The sequence below is a fragment of the Nanorana parkeri genome, unplaced genomic scaffold (assembly GCF_000935625.1).
Source record: "Nanorana parkeri isolate BGI_ZX_2015 unplaced genomic scaffold, ASM93562v1 scaffold620, whole genome shotgun sequence".
Classification (NCBI taxonomy): domain Eukaryota; kingdom Metazoa; phylum Chordata; class Amphibia; order Anura; family Dicroglossidae; genus Nanorana; species Nanorana parkeri.
The window spans coordinates 611,163-630,965 of NW_017306888.1; the positions used below are offsets into that span (position 1 = coordinate 611,163).

The window sequence follows — 19,803 nt, forward strand, 5'->3', positions numbered from 1 at the left end:
AAACGCCCCCCCCCCCCCCATAATTCTCTCAGGAAAGGTTTAATTATTGCTGTTTATAAATCTCCTTGTTTCATAAATATTTTTAGTCAGACTGCCTTGTAGTAAGCCAGGTAGCCTCAGATTATTTTCCAAAGTTAGGATTTATGCACTGTTGTATAAACAGTATGTGCCTATTGCTTAAAACCCCCCGCAGAAGTTGATGTTCTAGCTATTTCTGTGTGAACATATTTGTCATTCATTGAATTTAGTTTGCTTTCGATGTACACTTCAGTGAGCTGAATATATACTTTCTCTTCAGTTATTGGCGGAGGATGCAGAAGCTGGAGCTGAGGATGAAAAGGATGTAGAAGAATTAAAAAAACAAGGCATAAATCCTTTGCCTAAACCACCGCCTGGTGTGGGACTGCTACCTACACCTTCAGCACCATCAGGACCTTCTAATGCTGCAGGACCATGTGACCCAGCATCCCCACCACCTGCTGTACCATTACCATCATCTGGTCCATCAGTTCCTGCTCCTCAACTTTCTGGGGGTCCAGTTCTAAGTGGGCCATTGCCAGGCTCAGACATGCATGGACCTGGAAGCCCTCCAGAAGAAGAAATAATGACTGGAGGTCCTGGGCTAGTTCCTGAAGGCCCTGTGATGGGTGGACCAATTCATGGTGGTCCAGGAGGCCCGATTCCCGGTGGTCGTCCATTGCCCGGAGGCCATATGTCAGGAGGTCAAATGCACGGAGAGCCAATGCCTGGTATTCCTGTTCCTGGTGGCCCAATGCATCCAATGCTTGCTGGGCCTGGAGAGCCACTACCACCAGAAGGTCCATTGCCTCCATATCCAGGAGGCCCTATGCATCCCTGTGAGGGAGGTCCCATGCCTCCAATGCATGCTGGACCTGGAGGCCCACTACCTCCAATGCAAGATGGAGGACCAATGCTTGGAAGTCCACCAGGGGGTCCTCCAATGGAAACAATGCAGGGCAGCCCGTTGTCTGGAGGATCTCCCCATATGGATTCACAGATGTGCCAGCGAAAAATACCATCCCTGTTTGAAATTGTAGTGCGGCCCACTGCCCATTTGGCTCATAAATTGGGTGTCAGGTAAGATATTGCTCTTGTGAACTGTTGTTACTTTGTGTTCTTGGTTCTGATTCACTGAGCTGTTTGTTCATCTTTGTTGTTTAGACCCCCTGGTCCACCCGGAGGTCCCCCAGGCCCACCTCCACCAAGGTTTCCTGGGCCTCCCGGACCCATGGGTCCTCACGATATGGACATGGAGGAAGGACCACCCATGATGCCCTTTGGCCCTGATGACGGATCGGATATGATGGTTGATGGTCCACCTGGCCCAGACTTCTATGGTGAATATTATCCAGACCCGAATATGGAGATGGGACCTGATATGATGGGAGATGGAGGTATTTATTTCACTTTTTTTTTTGGTTTGGTTTATCTCCAGTTTTGTGTGTAATGCATTTTATTTCTGATCTCCAGTTAGTCTTGTCTCATTTCCACAATTCCACAAGCAGCCGGTAATTAGGTTTTTGAGTGATAGACTTTATGTGGCAGAACACAATGCGCGTAGGTTCCTCTTAGCCAAAGCTATTGTTTAATATTATAAAAGTGATGCCTTTCAGCAGCCAATCAAATTCCTCTGTTCCTTGTAAACATAAAGGCAAGGTGATCAAATTCAATCTTCTGGCACCATTGAGTAGCAATATTTTTTAGGACGAGTACAGAACTTCTCACTTCTTGATCTCACTTAAAGGAGAACTATGGGGTCAGGGCACAAACTAGCGTCCTCCCATCACCCAAAGCTCAGTATACCGCGAGCTACAGCTCGCGGTATACTGAGACGCCGGAACGGATCCCGACAATTCTGTCTGGATCCACCCAGCTGCGTGAGTGATAGCTGGCTCTGCCTATCTAGAGGTTGAGCCGGCTGTACCAGCCCCATCCGTTCCGCCAGTCAGTGCTGGAGGATCGGACAGGGGAGCTTATACTTAAAAAAGAACTATGGGGTAAGTGTTTTTCCCCATAGTTCTCTTTAGGGTCACGGGAGGAGATATACTAGTGCTCCTCCTGTGACCCAAAGCTCAGTATATAGCGGACTATTGCCCGTGATATACTGAGAGCCCCAGAACCGGGACGGATAACGACAATACTGTCATGACCCACCGAGCTGGCTGATTGACAGCAGGCTCTGCCTATCTGGAGGCAAAGCCAGCTGTGCCCGCCCCCTCCCCTGACCGTTCCTCCAGTCAGCGCTGGCAGATCGGAGCGGGGAGAGGGGAATCCCTGCGGGGGGTAATGACTGACAATCACCGCTCTCTGCACGGATAGATCGAGAAGTGAGCAAGCGCCGGTATGTGTTCGCTCACTTCCCGATCTACTGAGCCGACCTGTGACAGTTTCATTGTCACACGTCGGCTCAGATTATGAGGCTGAGTGAAAATCACTCGCCTCATAGTTCTTCTTTAAATATTGTAAAATAAATAAACCCATTTAATAAGAAAAATACTTATGGTAGCTCCATGTCTCTAAGCACCCCAACTGAAGTCATGTCATGTCTTCAGCTTGTAGGGGCATGTATGTTGAATAGGTGGGAACTAATAGAAAAGTCTTAGCATCCAGAACAATCAAAGCTTTTCTGCTTCTGTATGAGCTGTTCATACTAATGTCAAAATGGTAGGGGAAATAGACACAGTTTGTGATGGTGCTGGGTCCTTGGTAGGGCTGCAGCTAACGATTATTTTCATAATCGATTAGTTAGCCGATTATTAACTTTGATTAATCGGATAAAATTAAAACATTAAATTTAAAATAAAATACCCAAATGCAGCGTTAAACATACCGTTTTATTCTGAAGTAAACTTTATGCACATTTTGTGAAATCGCACTGCACTGGAACGCAGGGCATTGCAGTACCGCACGTTCCAGTGCGGGCGATCACACTGCGAACGGGATGTACATTTGGGATCCATTGAAATGAATGGTGCCGCAACGCACCTCCTGCAGCAATTTTTGTCAGGCCGAAACTGAAAATGACTTAAATAACACACCATTTTTTTTCTTTATATTTGTAAAATTTGCATTTTTAATTTGTATTTATTTATTTTTTAGTCTTTTTAGTTTTTGTTTATTAAACTTTTTTTGTACTTTATTGCTGGCAGCAATAGCCAGCCTAAAATTGCAATAGCCAATAACAGGCTGGCCATTGCACCTGCCTGCTGTCAATCAGCAGAGGAGGGACCTGAAGGAGAAAGTTCTCCATTAGGTCCTCCCCTGCTGATTGATAGCAGGCAGTTTGCGGGTGCAATAGCCAGCCTGCTATTGCAATCTAAAATATCCAATAGCAGGCTCGGTATGGCTCCCAGCCTCTAGATGAGAGGGACTGCAGCTGAGACACATGGGCGGGGCATAGGAAAAATGGGGTGGGGCAGGGCTGAGGAGGAAGGGGCTTAGGAGGAACAGGATGGGCCAGTGGAGACGTGAGGTGGCAGTGGAGGAACGGGGGCAGAGAAGGAACGAGGCAGCAGCAGAAGTATGAGGGGGGCAGCGGGGGAATGCAGAGTTACCACAGTCTCTTCTCCCCAGTCACAACTACCTACCAATCAGCAGGGAGCACGAGCTTCTATGATTGAAACTAAGTAGTTGTCACTGAAAGGGGTGGGTGGAACTGCTGGAGATTCTTCAAACATGGGCCGCAGTCCTTATCTGCACCCTGCAATGGAGATTCTCCTTCTTGGGCTGGCACTTGGAAAAAAAGGTAAAACAAAAACATTTTTTTTTTCAAAAGTATGCATCCTGTATTTCTTCATTCAGTTTTTTTCAGAAAGGAACAATTGGCTTTTAAATTCCCCTGAGGGGAGGGAGGGAGAGAATGAATACATTCTGTATATTGGGTTGTGTGGCGTAAATTGCCTCTTTGCTGTTAATATTAAAAAGGATTTCTGAGGATATATATATATTTTACACACACACACACACACACACACCTCTAAAGGTAAATATACAACTAAGTACAAGATTGGATTAAAACAGGCATGCAGTGTTTTGAGCCATACATATGTTATATTTGATTTCTTTACTAGAGATCTAGGACTTGTATCTCATTGATAGTCTTTTGACTTCAGACATTATCACAGTATATCTGCTACTAGCACTGAGATGTAAAATAAGGTTCCTTCAACCCTACTCTACTAATGTGTTATATTCTCAGCAGTAATAACTCAAGTTATCCTAGACAAAACTCTTTTTTTTTTTCTTAACTAGGTGCCTATGACAACTATGGAGATATTTCAGAAGATCCTCACCGATACCACGAGCACAATTCAGAAGAAGATCCCGAAAATATGGACATGCCACCTTTCAACAAAGGGAACATCCCAGACTTCTTGCCCTCTGCACAACGGGCACTGTACATGCGTATTCAGCAGAAACAGCAAGAAGAAGAGGAGCGAGCAAGGAGGATGGCAGGAGGAACTCAGCAGGACAGAGATAATGAAGAAGGTGATTTAACTTATACACAAGTAATTTCACCAGAAGGGGTTTGTGTGTATAAAGTACAGAAGGGGATAGGATTCTGCTCTTGGCAACCAAATTTCAGCTCTCAAACTAGCCGTCTGTTATGCTATGAAAGCTGGTATTTGGTTGCACAAACAGTCAGGAGCCCAGTATGTTCTTTAACCCCTTCATGACTGATGCCCTTTTTTCATTTTTTGCACCCATGTTATATTCCACATTTTAAGCACAAATAAGATAAATTTTTGTTAATCGTTATGGTACCTGAATGCATTAAGATTTAATTCCTGGGTTTAGTGTCACTTTAACTTGTCAGCATTCATGCATAGTCCAACAAGATGTCCGTTTTGAGTAGTGCTAACCTTCTCCTCATCAAAAAAAAAATGAACAAAGTCAACTTAAAGGAGAACCAATGAGATAAGTGATTTCCACTCATCCTCATAGTTTCAGCTGACCTGTGACAAAGAAGTTGTCACGCGTCGGCTCTATTAATCGGGAAGTGAGTGAACACATACCGTCGCTTGCTCACTTCCAGATCATCTCCCTGCAGAGAGCGGTGATTGTCAGTCATTACCCCCCGCAGGGATTCCCCTCTCCCCGCTGCGATCTACCAGCGCTGACTGGAGGAACGGTCAGGGGAGGGGGCGGGCACAGCTGGCTTTGCCTCCAGATAGGCAGAGCCTGCTGTCAATCAGCCAGCTCGGTGGGTCATGACAGTATTGTCGTTATCCGTCCCGGTTCTGGGGCTCTCAGTATATCACGGGCAATAGTCCGCTATATACTGAGCTTTGGGTCACAGGAGGAGCACTAGTATATCTCCTCCCGTGACCCAAAGAGAACTATGGGGAAAAACACTTACCCCATAGTTCTTTTTTAAGTATAAGCTCACCATAGAATATATCTTATTCTTCTGTCATTTAAGTATTGTTGTTTTCTTAATCTGTCCTATGGAAAGGACTTAATGACTTTATGCTACAAAAAAAAAGGCGTCTTCAGATTTCACTGCAATCGCTGTTTGGAATCACTCTGAGTCTGGGCCAGTCAGGTTAGAGTAACTTGTGTCAGTTTTGTCCTGCACACATAGTGTGTCCATTCCAGCACTGTTTTAAAAGTGGGACAGACAGAGCTGGACTCTTTTTGGATGTCTCAGTTGTCCCAGAATTCTGTGTCCTTACATGAACAAGAAAGAAAAGAGGATTTTTGCACATAGTAAAATCCATTTCTCTTGGATTTCATCTCAATTTTGTGATCTTACACCTAGTACTTGTTTTTCTGCATGCTGGGACTGGAGGGCGTTATATCAGACTGGGGACCTTTTTTTATTTGCTGCCAGTGTCCAGATTCCCCTGTAGATGGCAGTATAACCCAATTGTCTCTGAATCCTCAGTCCCTTAACTACGTGCTGTCCGGAGCAATGTTTTACTATTTGCAAACACATGATAAAATCTGAATTTTTGGCTAGAAAACAGCTTAAAACCCCCCAAACATTTATATATTTTCTGAAAGAAGAGGCCATGTAGAATAAAAAAAATGCTAGTAGCAATTTGTTATGGTGCACATTATTTGCGCAAATGTTTATCAAACCAGTATTTTTAGGATAAAATGCACTAAGATGAAATTTCGTGCACAGAATCAGATTCTAATAGCCAATTTTTGGGTGAAATATAAAAGACGTGGTCACGTCTGGTAAATTGACACCAAACATGTCAAGCCTTAAAATTGCGCGCACCCGTGAAATTGCAAAGAACTACAATACCCCAAATTTCCCATAGGAGACGCTTTAATAGCTTTTACTGCTCATCGGTTTAGTGTTAACAGTGATTGACGGCCCTAGAATTATTTGCTCTCACACTGACGTTCGCGGCGTTATGTATCGTGTGGTGTAATTTTTTTTTTTTTTGCACGTAGGCGCACCCAACACGTGTTTGTGTGTATGTGGGGACTTTAAAAAAGTTTTTTTTGCATATTTTTATATGTTACTTTAACGTTTTATTTATTTTTACACTTTATTGGAATCACAAAGGGGGCATCACAAGCCCCCCATGTCATAGTAAATATGATGTGACAGGCTCTCTTTATGGAGAAATCAGGGGTCTGTATGACCCCCTAATGTCATCTAGGGACCCCAAAGAAGCTGATGAAGCAGAGATCTGCTTCAACAACTTCTTCTCCTGGCTACAGGAGCTGGAGAATGTGTACTATGACACCGGAAGTGATGTATTACATATAACAAGCTTGCTGACCTCCCTCCGATCTATGCGGGGAAGCCCGCTGTGCTGGTTCCGGGCCCGCACAGGGGACATCGAAGCCCCCCCGGGGAAGTTGGTGGAAGGGGGGCACACACAGCCGCTCGGTACAAAAGATCAGGCAGTTGTACAGCTGCTGGAACACTTGTACCTGAAAAAACATCGCTGGCTGTTTACAACAGTACCAAGAACATAGCTGCAGCAGCAGGTGTGTTCTTGATATAACCGTTTCAGGGGCCCGCCGTATATATACCGCAACCCGCCTGAAGGAGGTTAATGAACTCCAAGAGACAGATTTTATGTTAAGTGCTGAAATGTAATTTTTTTTTTTTTGAATATGCGGTAAAATTCTATCGTTTTACCGCAGTAACAAACAAGAGTGAATAGGCCCTGAAATGTTCTTCAGTGTAAGACGTACAATACCTACTTCACCTCCCCTCATCCTTTACTGTATCATAGCTATTATTGCAGTACAAGGTGAATATCATGGTTTTCTTTGCAAGAATTTGATCCCGGTTAGCAGGAGCACTGGCCACCTAGTACGTTAGTTTTCAGTTGTGTAACTCGCATCTCGGTCCAATCTCCATTTTTGAGACATGAATTCTTGTGAGTAATTATGCATTTATAAAAATATTGGAAATATCTGAGATGGTCCACTGATGTTTCTATTCGGGTCACTTTAATACCTTCATCATCCCCGAACACTGACTTCTCAAACATTGGTGATAAGCCATGTCCCTGGAGTTCAGCCTCGCCTATCTGTCATTCCACCATCTACACAAAGCCATGTCTGTGATAGTCCCACTGTATTTCTTTATTTGTCAACTTAAAGGAGAACTATGAGGTGAGTGATAGTTCGAGCCGACGTGTGACAATGGAACTGTCACACGTCGGCTTAATAGATCAGGAAGCGAGAGAACACATACCGTCGTTCGCTCACTTCTCGATCATCTCCCTGCAGAAAGCCGTGACTTTCAGTCACCTCTCCCCGCAGGATTTCCCCCCCTCCCCTCTCCAATCCTCCAGCGCTGAGTGGAGGAACGGATGGGGGAAAGGGCGGGTACAGCTGGCTCTGCCTCTAGATAGGCAGAGCCTGCTGTTACTCACGCAGCTGGGTGGATCTCGACAGTGATGTCGGGATCTGTCCCGGCTGCTGCAGTCCCAGTATACCGCGATCTGTAGCTTGCTATATACTGAGCTTTGGGTCATGGGAGGAGGTTAGTATATGTCCTCCCGTGACCCTTAAGAGAACTATGGGGGGAAACACTTACCCCATAGTTTTCTTTTAATGTTTTAAGACATAATATTAAACCTAATAATTGAAAGAAGTAAGATTCTTTGGATAGGGTAATTAGTCATAGAGTTATTGTGGACACGTACTGATGCTGCTACATTTAACTCGTACACTTTTAGTCACAAAATGGGTAAAACTGAGTTCAAGGCAAATATATCAAGCTACCCTTAGGCTGGAATCACAACTACAGTTTCTGGTAACATGTGTAAACCTGTGTTTTACTGTGCGTTACCACAATAAACAGAATGATGTTGTATATGGGCATTACCTTTCATTTGTAATGGCACCTCAATGCACATATACAGTAAGGAAAAAAAGCACTAAATGCACAAATGTAAGTGTGATATATTGCCAAAAATAGTACAAATGAATTCTGTAGTGTGCTGAGGTACATTGAGGGCCCATTCAAAGTGAAAGGGCTTCCTTAACACGTGCCCAGGTGTTATTGGGCCCTAAATGTTTTCAAAGGCTTCAACACCTATATGTATTATTGTCATTTTATATGTACATTGGATCCACCATATTTTTTCCATATGCAGACTCTGCACAATGTGTAGTAGAGGTGCTGTCACCTGAACTTGCTTCAGACATATTGTACTTGCCACATATGGCGACACTAACAAACAGATATCTAATTGATCAATGATGGTGTTTCCATTTAATTCTTTATCATTTTCTGGCTTATTTTCTATAAATTCTTCAACTTCTTTGCAACTTTCCTCTACCAAGTCTTTCTGTGCATTATGAACTAATGACCATTGTTAACATTTTCAGGTGATCCTGGCAACTGGTACTCCAGTGATGAGGAGGAAGGAGGAAGTAGCGTTACCTCAATCCTTAAGACATTACGGCAGCAGTCATCTAACCGACCTGCTGCACAGGCTCCTGACAGAGACACTGGTACAGGGGGACAGGTTGACCCTCGTCTGCAAAAAAATTCCGCTGCCCCGTCTAGCCGTCCTACTGATCCCCGTCTCTCTCGTGATCCTCGACTGTCGCGCAATACAGACAACCCTCCATCTGACAAAGGGCCAAGTGACCCTAGATTGGCTAGACATGCAGTCCAGTCTTCCAATCAAGATTCTCCAGTAAATAAAGTCGCTGGAGATGAAGAAGAAGGTGAGAGGATACTACGGGAAAAGCCTGTTAACATCCCCCTTGATCCTCTCCCTGTACATACATTAAGAGACCCGAGAAGCAAGCTTCAGCAGTTCAGCCACATAAAAAAAGATGTAAGTTTGATCAAACCAAGCTTTGCCAGGACTGTTTTATGGAGTCCTGAAGACCTTATCCCCCTGCCCATTCCAAAGCAGGACTTCATACCAGTGCTTCCTGCACTACAGTCCATGCAAGGTCTTGATTCCAGAGTTAACCGTCCGTCCACCTCAACATCAAATGACCCACGTCAGAGGGGAACAGCTACTGATGCACCAGCATCAAATTCTAGCCTGCCAGATTTTGAACTGCTGTCTAGGATTCTGCAGACTGTCAATGCTGCCTCTACTACTACTGCAGCAGCACCAGCTGAAAAACCCAGTGATCCGCGAACACGGAAGCCTCCTGCTGACCCGCGTCTTCAAAAATCCACAGAACCTGCGGTGCCTGCAAGGCCACCAGAGCCCACACAGCCCCTTCCCATAATACCTCCTACTGAGAGCACAACAACCATTGCTCCCTATGACCCCCGTTTGCTGACTGCAGGGGGCCTGAGCAAACCCAGCGGCCAAAGTAACGTTCTCAGCTCCATTAGTTTGTATGACCCACGAACAGGGAGCAAGAATTCAGCTGAGACCACTTCTAATGAGACATCTTCTAAGGGTTCAGACAGCAAAACTGCCAGTAAACCAAAAGAGCCCCTTTTTGTGCGCAAGTCTGCCCTGGACCAACCGGAAGCAGATAAACCTACTTCAGATACTGCCACTGACCGCTACAACAGTTATAACCGACCCCGTGCTAAAACTGCAGCTGTCTCGGATAGCAGCCAGGCTCCTGTTCACAACTTGCCAGTGCCATCTGTCTATGGCTTGGTCAAGCAAGCCAAGAGCGGCAATGGAAGCCCCTTTGCTGGAAACAGCCCAACACAGGACACTGAACAGGACGCCGGCTCACTTAAGGATGTTTTTAAAGGATTTGACCCCACGGCATCTCCATTCTGCCAGTGAAACCCACATACATAACAACACGCGCTTATATAAATATAATTTTTTTTTTTTTTTTTAAGCAACTGATACCACTATTTGTAAAGTCAGCAAAGTAAATCTTCGTGGATATAAACCGAAGAGAGAAATGTAACAGTTCCGCAATCTGTTTTTAAATGAATAATCGTCTTGTGTTACGGCTTATGCCGTCTATTTGTACATTATTTTAATGTTTTCATTATAAACATGCATCCCCTGTAAGTGTGTATATATATACATATATATCCATATATTTACGGTGTATTTCTAAGGACAGCACAGTTATGGTGGATCTGTCATAAAGCAAATTCCCAGTGGTGGAACCTCAGATGAAATGACTTGCTACCCAACTCCCAAGCTGCATACAATTTTTATGGCAGTGAAGACGAATCAACTCGTCCTCACTGCTTATGTCGTCACTGCCCTGGTAGCATGCAACTCATGATTTGGAAATGACAGCTTCCACCTGAGGCTTCTTACACCTGTGTTTTGCTGTGTGACCGACCCCCTTTAACGATGGACTCCTCACATGGTGAAGCTCTTTGAATTGAATGCACATGTCAATACAGAGCATACAGGCAGGCTTGTTCAGCGAGGTGGGGCAAAGTGCAGTAACCCATATCTGCCAATCATATTTTAGTTTATTGTAGTCCAATCATGTTGTGGTTTGCTACATTATCGCTTGCACTGTGACCCTGAGTAAGCTCAGTGGTGCAAAGAGGCAGCTAGTTCATGAATTACTGTACAGAGATTCGGTCAGGTCCTTGTGTCAAACTCTAAACTGCTTTGTCTGTCTGGATTTTGTGCTCCCACAAGCCTTCGATTGGCCTGGGCAGACACCTCCTTGTACATATATATATATATATATTTATATATATAAATAGGATTTTATAAAACATTTATGTATGTGCTATATTATGCAAAGAGCAGCAGGTTAACAAAACCAAAAGGAAGTATAAGTATTTATAGCCGAAATCTTAAAGTTTGCCACTTGAGTATTGTAAAGAGTTTATTTAAAGTGAGCCCTTATTCCCCTTCCCCTCCTGCTTTTTATTGTTTGTTATGTATACTGAAGAAGGGCAGATTTGGGCCATTTCCAAACCACAGGATGAAATTATTCTTAATGTTTACAAGCATGACTACATCTATGAAACCATAGTTTGCATTGGTGATCCATTACAAGAAATGCTGTCGGGGCCGTTGATGCCTGTCGCAGCGGAAGTTTTTCCATGAAATACTGAACGCCATTGCCAACTGCCAGAAGCATTGTGTGTGTCCCAGACAGCAGAGTTCCCCTTGTGGAACATCATGCACTCTACGGCCTGGTCTACACCGGGTGATCTGGCATTCATGTGGCGTTCAGGTGCGGACGCTGTACCCATTGAAGTTATTTACCAGGTGACAGAGGCCGCATCTGAAAGCAGAAGTCCTCATGCACTTGTACACGGTATGATTGCATACGGTTTGAAATAGATCACTGTTGTTGGACGCAGGATAGATGCGTCCAGCGACAGTCATCTATTCCAAACTGCATATAATCTTCTCGTATACGATTGCACGCAGACTGCCTCTTACAGATGGGGGCTGCTGTCACCCTGTCATTTACTTGAATGGACACAGTGTCCACATCTGAACAGGACACCTGGGATTCCTGCCGTAGCCATCCCAGATCTTCCTGTGTGAATGGGGCCCAATATGGACTAGAACAGCTCCCAGCAACGGAGGGAGCCTTGGCTCTCACAGCTAACAGCCATCATAAGGCACCGTTCACCCCGCCTGTGTTTCAGCAACTTGCATTGGTGCGCTGCAGTGCCATTCATTTTGAATGGCACCTGAACACACCCCTACTACGCATGTGCATTGCAGCGCACCCCAACTGTATCTGGTTCAGTGCACTTTGAGAAAATGCGACCTGCACTCGTTTTTTGTGCATTGAGGTACATTGCAAGCCATCCATTCTGAATAGGCTGCCTAATGCTCCTCAACACATGAAAACATGCATTGCCGCACACTTGGTTCTGGTGTGAATGGGCCCTAATGTATCGTTCACAACTTTTGGACAATTGGGACTTGTAAGGCACTACAGTCAAATCATCAGCTGTATAGGCAGCAATAGTATATGTGACCTTTTCTCTTCAGTTGTGCAGTAAATTATAACTAAGAGAATGTTCATACTCTCTCACTATGGGAAACAACTTCTCGCTGTGGTTCTATAGACACAGGACTGCATTGCATCTACAAGTCCAACAAGAAAGGCTCATCTATGGCAACCTGAACATTTCTCACTTTGAACAGTAAATCCACAAGCATTGTTGGAAGAATATAGGTAATACCGGCTATCTAAAAAGTAGATTTCACTCCTCTTATTTTTAATGAAAACCTGTAATGAGGGAAATGCAGGAAGTTGCCTTTGCTCACCTTTTTCGGTAATAATACTAACTGCCTGTCAGTCATGATAATCCAGAGGCTTCAATGCTTTCTTAACCCAGAAGTATGCAGTTTAGGAATTCTGACTCACTGCATACTTATTACACGCCACTGACTTGGAAAACATTTAAACCAGAGTCAGTCAGGAAACTAGCATGTTCAAAGTGAAGTGACTAATGGCAGCCCATTCCTTTATTCCACTTTCTTCAAGCTCTGATTCGTTCCTGCACACTTATGTGGTCAGGTTTGTTGTTTAGAGAATACTATCAAATACAACTTATTTCTCTGCAAACAGAGCTGTCATGTCAGGGAAGCAGCTTTATATTGTATCCAAGTTTAGCAGTTATAAAGATTGCGCAGCAAAAGGATCAGACAAAAGCTGCCTGGGGAAGCTTAAACCGTACAGCTTTAAGGGCAGATTCACACCATTTTCCTGGACCAGATCTGGTCCGGAAAATGGTGTGAACCTGCCCGCAGTTCCAGTGCATTGCAGACCAGACAAAATGAGACATGCAGTATTTTTCTGGTCTGGTGTGGAAGGGACTGCGCTGGTATGGACAGAGGCTAAAAATAGCATAGGGATACATTAGGATGCATTTTGGGTCTGGAGATGATCTGGATATGGTGTGAATAGACCCTTAAAGATAATTGTGCCCACATTTGAAGTATATCTAAACAAAAATGTAACATAGTGCAGCTTAACAATTCTTAGATGTGGTGGCTGCATTCGTTTTCTTTTTATTTTGTTCAGCCTAAGATCATTTTCAGCAAGAACAGAAAATACTCATTGATCCTGCCAGGAATGCTGGGAGAGGAAGTGTGTTATTTGCAGGATTACTAGGTTTAAAACGAAGAAAAACCGTCAGGAAAAAAAAGAGCTAATGCAGCTACTTCATCTAAGGACTGGTGGTAAGATGCAATAGATTAAGGGCCCATTCACACTGGATCCGTTGGGTTGTGATCTATTTTACATTGGCTGCTAACAGAAGGGCACTGACAAAATGAATGGGGCTGGTTCATACCACTGTGTTACGTTGTGCTGAAAACAAAGTAGAACATGCACTACTTTTTTTCCAGCGTAACACAACGGATCCGGTGTGAAGTCCCATTCACACCCATTCCTTTTTCAATGTTCTTCCATTAGCATCCGTTGAAAAACAGATTGCAACGGATCAGAAGAAAAAAAGGAAGGTATTACCGCAGGTCAACAGACCCTCCGTTGCAATTCCTGCCACTTTTGATGTGAATTCACCCTAAATGTTTGTTTTTGGGTGTAGATCTGTTTTAAAGTGGACCTGTGGCCAGGAATAAAAAGTGGAAATCTTAATACTGGATAGCGAGCAGCTCCAAGTGCCTGTCGGCATTCTGTATTGCTTTTCTTTCAGAGACCCAAATATCAGAGAACTCTAATATGCAAAGGATGACCAGCTTCTGTGATCGCCACCTATGTTTAAAGCCAAAGGGCCAATAGTAAAGTGCAGAATGGGAAAGGGGGGTGACCGGACTGCAAATACAGAAGCTGCTTGTTTCTGTATCATAGCAGTTTGTCATGGAACCACCTGGAGGTGCCAGCTATCCATCACAAATGTGAATAATGCCGTTTGCCCCAATGTTATGAATGAACGCCAGCGACTTGTATGGTGCACTGAAATCTCTCTCTCTCGGGAACCTTTGCAAGGAGCTTTTAAAGGCTTCCAGCTCTGGCCTCTGCCTGCTGCTGAGAGTTACTGTTTCTGAAAATAAAGCTGGCCATACACCTATAAATTATCTGCAGATTTTCTATGTTTAGAAGGAAAAAGTGCAAGAGATTCTTCCATCTACGCTAAACTGTGTGGATGGAGGAATCTCACACTGGGCCAAGCTTCAGTATTTTGCTAGTCGGCCCCGCTGGCTCTAAAAATACCTGAACAATGTCTGCATCCAATCAGATTGCTCAGGTATTTTTAGAGCCAACTGGGCCGACTAGCAAGATACTGAAGCTTGGCCCAGCGGGAGATTCCTCCATCCACACAGTTTAGCTTAGATGGAGGAATCTGTTGCACCTGACCATAGAAAGTCTGCAGATAATCTATAGGTGTATGGCCAGCTTAAGAGTGAGCCATCCTTGTAATGACTGCTGCAGTGGACAGGGCTGGACTCTCAGGTCCAGAAGTTGATTAGAAGTTGGTGAATGATTCGGCCTGCGAGCATTTCCTCAAAACTGAAACATTTGTATAGGGTGGTCAGACCTGTTAAGTCCTTTGCAGAAAGAAATTCTGTTCTACAAATTTTTGGGGGGTGAAGTATAAAACCGGACTTCAGATAACTCCTGTGGGTTGTACGGATTTTAATCATAAAAAGTGGTATGGATTGAACAACTTCTCACCAGACCGTCTTTCTGTTTCCAATTACCGGAGACAGAAAAGTATTATAAAATCAGCCCTGGTTTCTTCTTGATGTTGATGTGATTTTGTTTCATTTCCTTGTCCCAGGTCAAAGTAAAAAGATGGTTTATATGTTGGAATATTCCGCTTCTTCCACTCTCTTCCCAGATTACTGAATCCTGTTTACAGTCCAGCACCCGCAGTAACAAATCTCAAGTATTAGGCACAGAATGGTTCATGTATTAATAGGCAATGTGTGTAAATATTGGTGAATGGCTGGATGCAGAGAATAAATTGATTTTTTTTTCATACTGCTCTCCGATTGTCAATCTCTACTCGCCCTTTGTATGTTATGTATGTGACGTGTCTCTGGCTAATGTGCATCATAAACAGCAATGTTTTAACAAAACCTGCAGATGTAACTAACCCAAACTGAGACTTTAGAATGTTTGAGTTTCTTGAAGTGACTGACACTGAAATAGATACAGGAAATACAGAAGGTATGGAATACCCACTTCTCCTGCCTGCGCTGTCAATCTGTGCTGTAGTGAAGAGAAATCACTGGCTGAAGAATCTTCACAAACTGATATTTCCTGGAGTGTCGATTTCCAGGCTCACCACTGCACTCTTTGGTTCTTCACACATGCACTTACATCTCTACAGGATGCTTTGATAACATAGGAGCTGGCAGCAGGAGAGGTGAGATTCAAGGTGTTCATTGCAGGGTAGACTGTATTTCTAGTATCTATTTTAGTATTTATACCCTATCTAGGGTAGCTTTAAGCTGACCTTGCAGTGTGAGTGCACAATTTTCTTTAGATCTATTAAGGCGCTGCATCCAACTAATCGATAATATTCAATTATGAGAATAGTTGTCAACTATTCTCATTATGGATTAGTTGGTTGAATCCCCTAACTCCTCCACACTGGGAGGAGGGCACAGCAAGCAGTGGGCGTGTACAATAGCCAGCCTGCTATTGGCTTTTGCAATTTGAAATGGCCAATAGCAAGCTGGCTATGGCACCAGCCCACTACCTGCTGTATTTACATTCAGCTGCTGTCTTTCGGAATCTTGCCACTGGCAGCTTTCATTCCCTGGCTGAAACTATTCAAGCGCCATGTGCTTACAATACAATTTATTTAAAAAAAATATTATAAGGTGAGAAAGTCATTTTTGATTTTAGACCTGACAAATTCTGCTGCGTGAGGTGCGTTGCAGTGCCATTCATTTCAATGGCACCCCAAACGCACCTCCAGCACTGGAACACACGATACCGCAATGCAGTGCGATTCCAAAAAGTTGTGCATGCGGTTTTATTCTGAAGTAAACTTTGTAACACTGCGTTTGTGTATTTTATTTTAAAATTAAGGATGGTATTTTATTTTTGTATTCGATTAATCTAAAAAATAATCGGCCAACTAATCGACTATGAAAATAATCATTAGTAGCAGCCCTAATACTAACAGCTATGTAGTACGATTTGTCATGTATATTATATATTACATTACAGTCAATGCAGCGGTAGAGAAATAGTTGTGTTGTCTCCAGCCCTGTCTTAAATCCTGAAAATATAGGAAAACAGGAAGTGACATGGCATCCATCTATAGGTAACAATTACATTTTAAAGTGGAAATAAACAAATAAGAATTAATAGAATTCTGTTCAACTTCTGGGAATCATAACCCCTTCCCCCCTGCAGGGCAGATTGAGCCTGGATTCACTGCTACACTTGCATGCCTACTCACAACTTTCTGTGCTCTCCTCCTTAGGCCCTTGCTGCCTTCAACCATGTTATATTGACGCCATTGTACATTGCAACAGGACCTGATTAGCTCACATTGGAAGATTAGGATAGATGGCAGGCAGTAGTTACTGCCCATGACTGACTGCATTTTCGGCTTGGCAGCCTCTACACGTCCTCTAGAAACTGCATTGGGGAAACGCTCTATTGCTCACCCTGATTATTAGCCAGATTGGCTTTTGGCTATGGGCTGCTGGAGAGGATGAAGGAGAAGTCAAGGATTACTGTTATTAAGTCTTTACAGCCTAAAAAAATATCATGACCTATTCCTTGTACCTTTACCCCCTCCTATGGAAAACAACAGGAGGCTGCATCCTCTGTAGTTCTGGGTAGACTTACCCTTTAAAGTGAGGCAGTCAGTCACAGATTAAAGTCCAACTTCAAAAATGTGTCTCCCCCACCCCATATTCTAAAACATGTCAGTACACATACCTTATTTCTTTCTCGTCCATTGAGGGACACAGGAAGTCTTAAACCTTTGCGTTAAACTGCCGCTAAAGTACAACTGGACACTGGCAAAAACAAACTGTAGGCCGGGCTTGGATAACACCATCCACTGCAAGTATGCCACTCGATGGACATATGTCTTTAGTCAACCTCATATACTATGTTACTAGTGATAGACTAGAACTTCAATACAAATTAGTAAACTAGACATGAGATTGTAGTCCATCATAGGAGTGAGCTTGGAGCGGTGGCTACTTCACAACACACACAGGGACCATGGGGAACAAAAGTAGCCCCCCTCCAGAAGGAAGGACAGTGTCAGAACCAATTCAGAGATGATTTGAGGATCTACAGCTGAGTGATACACAAATAAGATACATTTTTGTTACGAGGGTATTTGAATGCATTTTAAGTGACACCTTAATGGTCCTTGTTCAAGCACTTCCTGTTATTGGTGACAACTATATGGCAGTTGTGCTCCTGCAATGTCACCTTTTCAACTGTACTCTGAGTTGAGACTACAGGCAGCCATGTCAAGAGCAATGATGTGCAACTGGAAGTAGCTAGAGAATAGCAGCTCTGCAGTGAAGGTGAAGACACAATATTGTTTTAAAAAGCTTGTCAATTGTTTGTGCTACAATTTGCTGTAGGAAACTAAATATCATCCATTTAGGGTGTTAGATCAAGCAAAATGGTTGGTAAAAAAGTAATTCCACAATTATCCTCAAGATGGCAGTGTAGGTTCTTTACTGATTCATATATAGTCTAAAACTGACCATACAACTGCCCTCACACCGGCCAGAACAGAGGGAATGTAACAGATTCCTCCATCCACACTAAACTGTGGATAGAGGAATCTCCAGACTGGCTGCAGTCACTGTACAGCTGACAATTTTCAGCCCTGGCTTCCCGGCCAATTCATTTGGTTAGATTTTCCTTATAGTGTATACTCATTGGAAATCTATACTTGCAAAAGCATCTGAAGACTTCTTATTTGCATGCACCAAATACAACAGCAAAAAAAGGCTTTATTAATCACAACTTGGTAGGTGCAGAGTGGCTTGGAAGAGAAAGGTGGAGTGGGATTTGTGCTCTGTACAATACAAAATTCCCTAAAATTCAGTTCCCCTTGCCATCTCCCCTGCTTGAGAGCATGATCTCACCCCATTGGGTTGCTTTAAAGCCAAGGTGACACGTATCCAGGTCGCTGTTTGACGGCTATAATGAACACTGTAAGAAGTGGCCAAGAGGCCCCTCTGACCACAGCCTGATGAAGGCATTAGGTGTCCTGTCTTTATAAGCATAGCTGCTCGTATTAAAAGTCTGAAAATGGCTTATCCCTTAGAGGCGCCAAGACATCTGGCCTACCAGCTGAATGGTAACAAGAGAGCAAAAGGAAGGTGAGTCTGTTTTGCTGGGGAAGGAGGTAAGTACATGAACTTGTAGTATAATAATATTCCACGCTCAGGACTCAGAGAGTGCTCGCTCTTCAATAATAAAAAGCATTAGCTGCAGAACCATGGGGGGCGCATTCAAGGCATTTTAAACTGGTCCATAATCGAGACCCCCGAGGCCTAAAAAAAAGTATGGGGATGACAGGGCTATGCGGGACTCCCTAGTGCTGTGCTGGGTCTCACCATGGCTGTGCGGGTGGTGGGAAGGAGGAGGAGATGTAAACAGGACCCGCGAGGTGCCCAGCAAGCACAGGACCATAAGGCAGCCAACATTTAAAGTGCCCGTATTGGTGCTTGGTATCGGAGTATTTTTACGAGTATTAGTACTTGTGGAAATGCCCAGTATCGGTATGGGTGCATACCTAGCTCTAACCTCAGCCCCTAATTAACACCTCTGGGATGAATGAGCACAAATGACCAAAGACGCACTTCATAATCTTGTGGAGATTCTTTCTAGATATGTAGAGGATGTTCTAATCTAGAGGCAAAGAGAGGCTACTCCTTATTGATGTTCATGGTTTAAAATGGTGCCACCTTGTTTTAAAGTGCTCTTATCCTTTAAGTTTAGTTCCATTTTAAACCCAACTCCAGCTAATAATTTTTAAGCAGTTACAGAAACAGTCTTTTTTTTCCCTTTTGGAAAACGGTTTAACCCACATGAATAAAAGCTGACCTTTGTAAGTACCCCCGCCAGGGTTTTATGGTCTGCCCAACCAGCTGTAATTGTCACTTTTTTTGGACAGCTTAACCTGCACGTATATTTAGAGAAAAAAAGGACTGTGGAAGGTAGTGATGCACTTGCCATAGGTTTAAAGACTGACAGATATTTCCTTGAACCCTTTATATTCACATATTGCTTCTAATGCCACCCTTAAAGTGACACTAACCTCAGGAGTTAAATCCTAAAAATGCATTCAAGTACCCTAACTATTAACAAAAATATATCTTATTTGTGTATCACTCGGCTGTAGACAGTGGCATACCAATCGCCATAGCGACCCAGGCAGCCGCTATGGGGCCCGTGCACAGGGGGACCCGGCCAGGCATCCCTCTGATGCTGTGTGAGCCGCCT

General features: G+C 43.7%; 1 protein-coding gene across 2 annotated transcripts in view; it reads left to right on the plus strand.

Moving 5' to 3' along the window:
• The window catches only part of ZC3H4 (zinc finger CCCH-type containing 4), a 35,108-nt gene extending 24,720 nt beyond the window's left edge, over nucleotides 1-10,388 (plus strand). For both annotated transcript variants that reach the window (XM_018562993.1, XM_018562994.1), the window contains exons 11-14: nucleotides 299-1,098; nucleotides 1,183-1,415; nucleotides 4,273-4,509; nucleotides 8,836-10,388. In XM_018562993.1, the coding sequence (XP_018418495.1) occupies nucleotides 299-1,098; nucleotides 1,183-1,415; nucleotides 4,273-4,509; nucleotides 8,836-10,223 (2,658 nt within the window). In that variant the 3' untranslated portion in view covers nucleotides 10,224-10,388. The remainder of the gene's footprint in view (nucleotides 1-298; nucleotides 1,099-1,182; nucleotides 1,416-4,272; nucleotides 4,510-8,835) is intronic.
• Nucleotides 10,389-19,803: the final 9,415 nt, after the last annotated feature.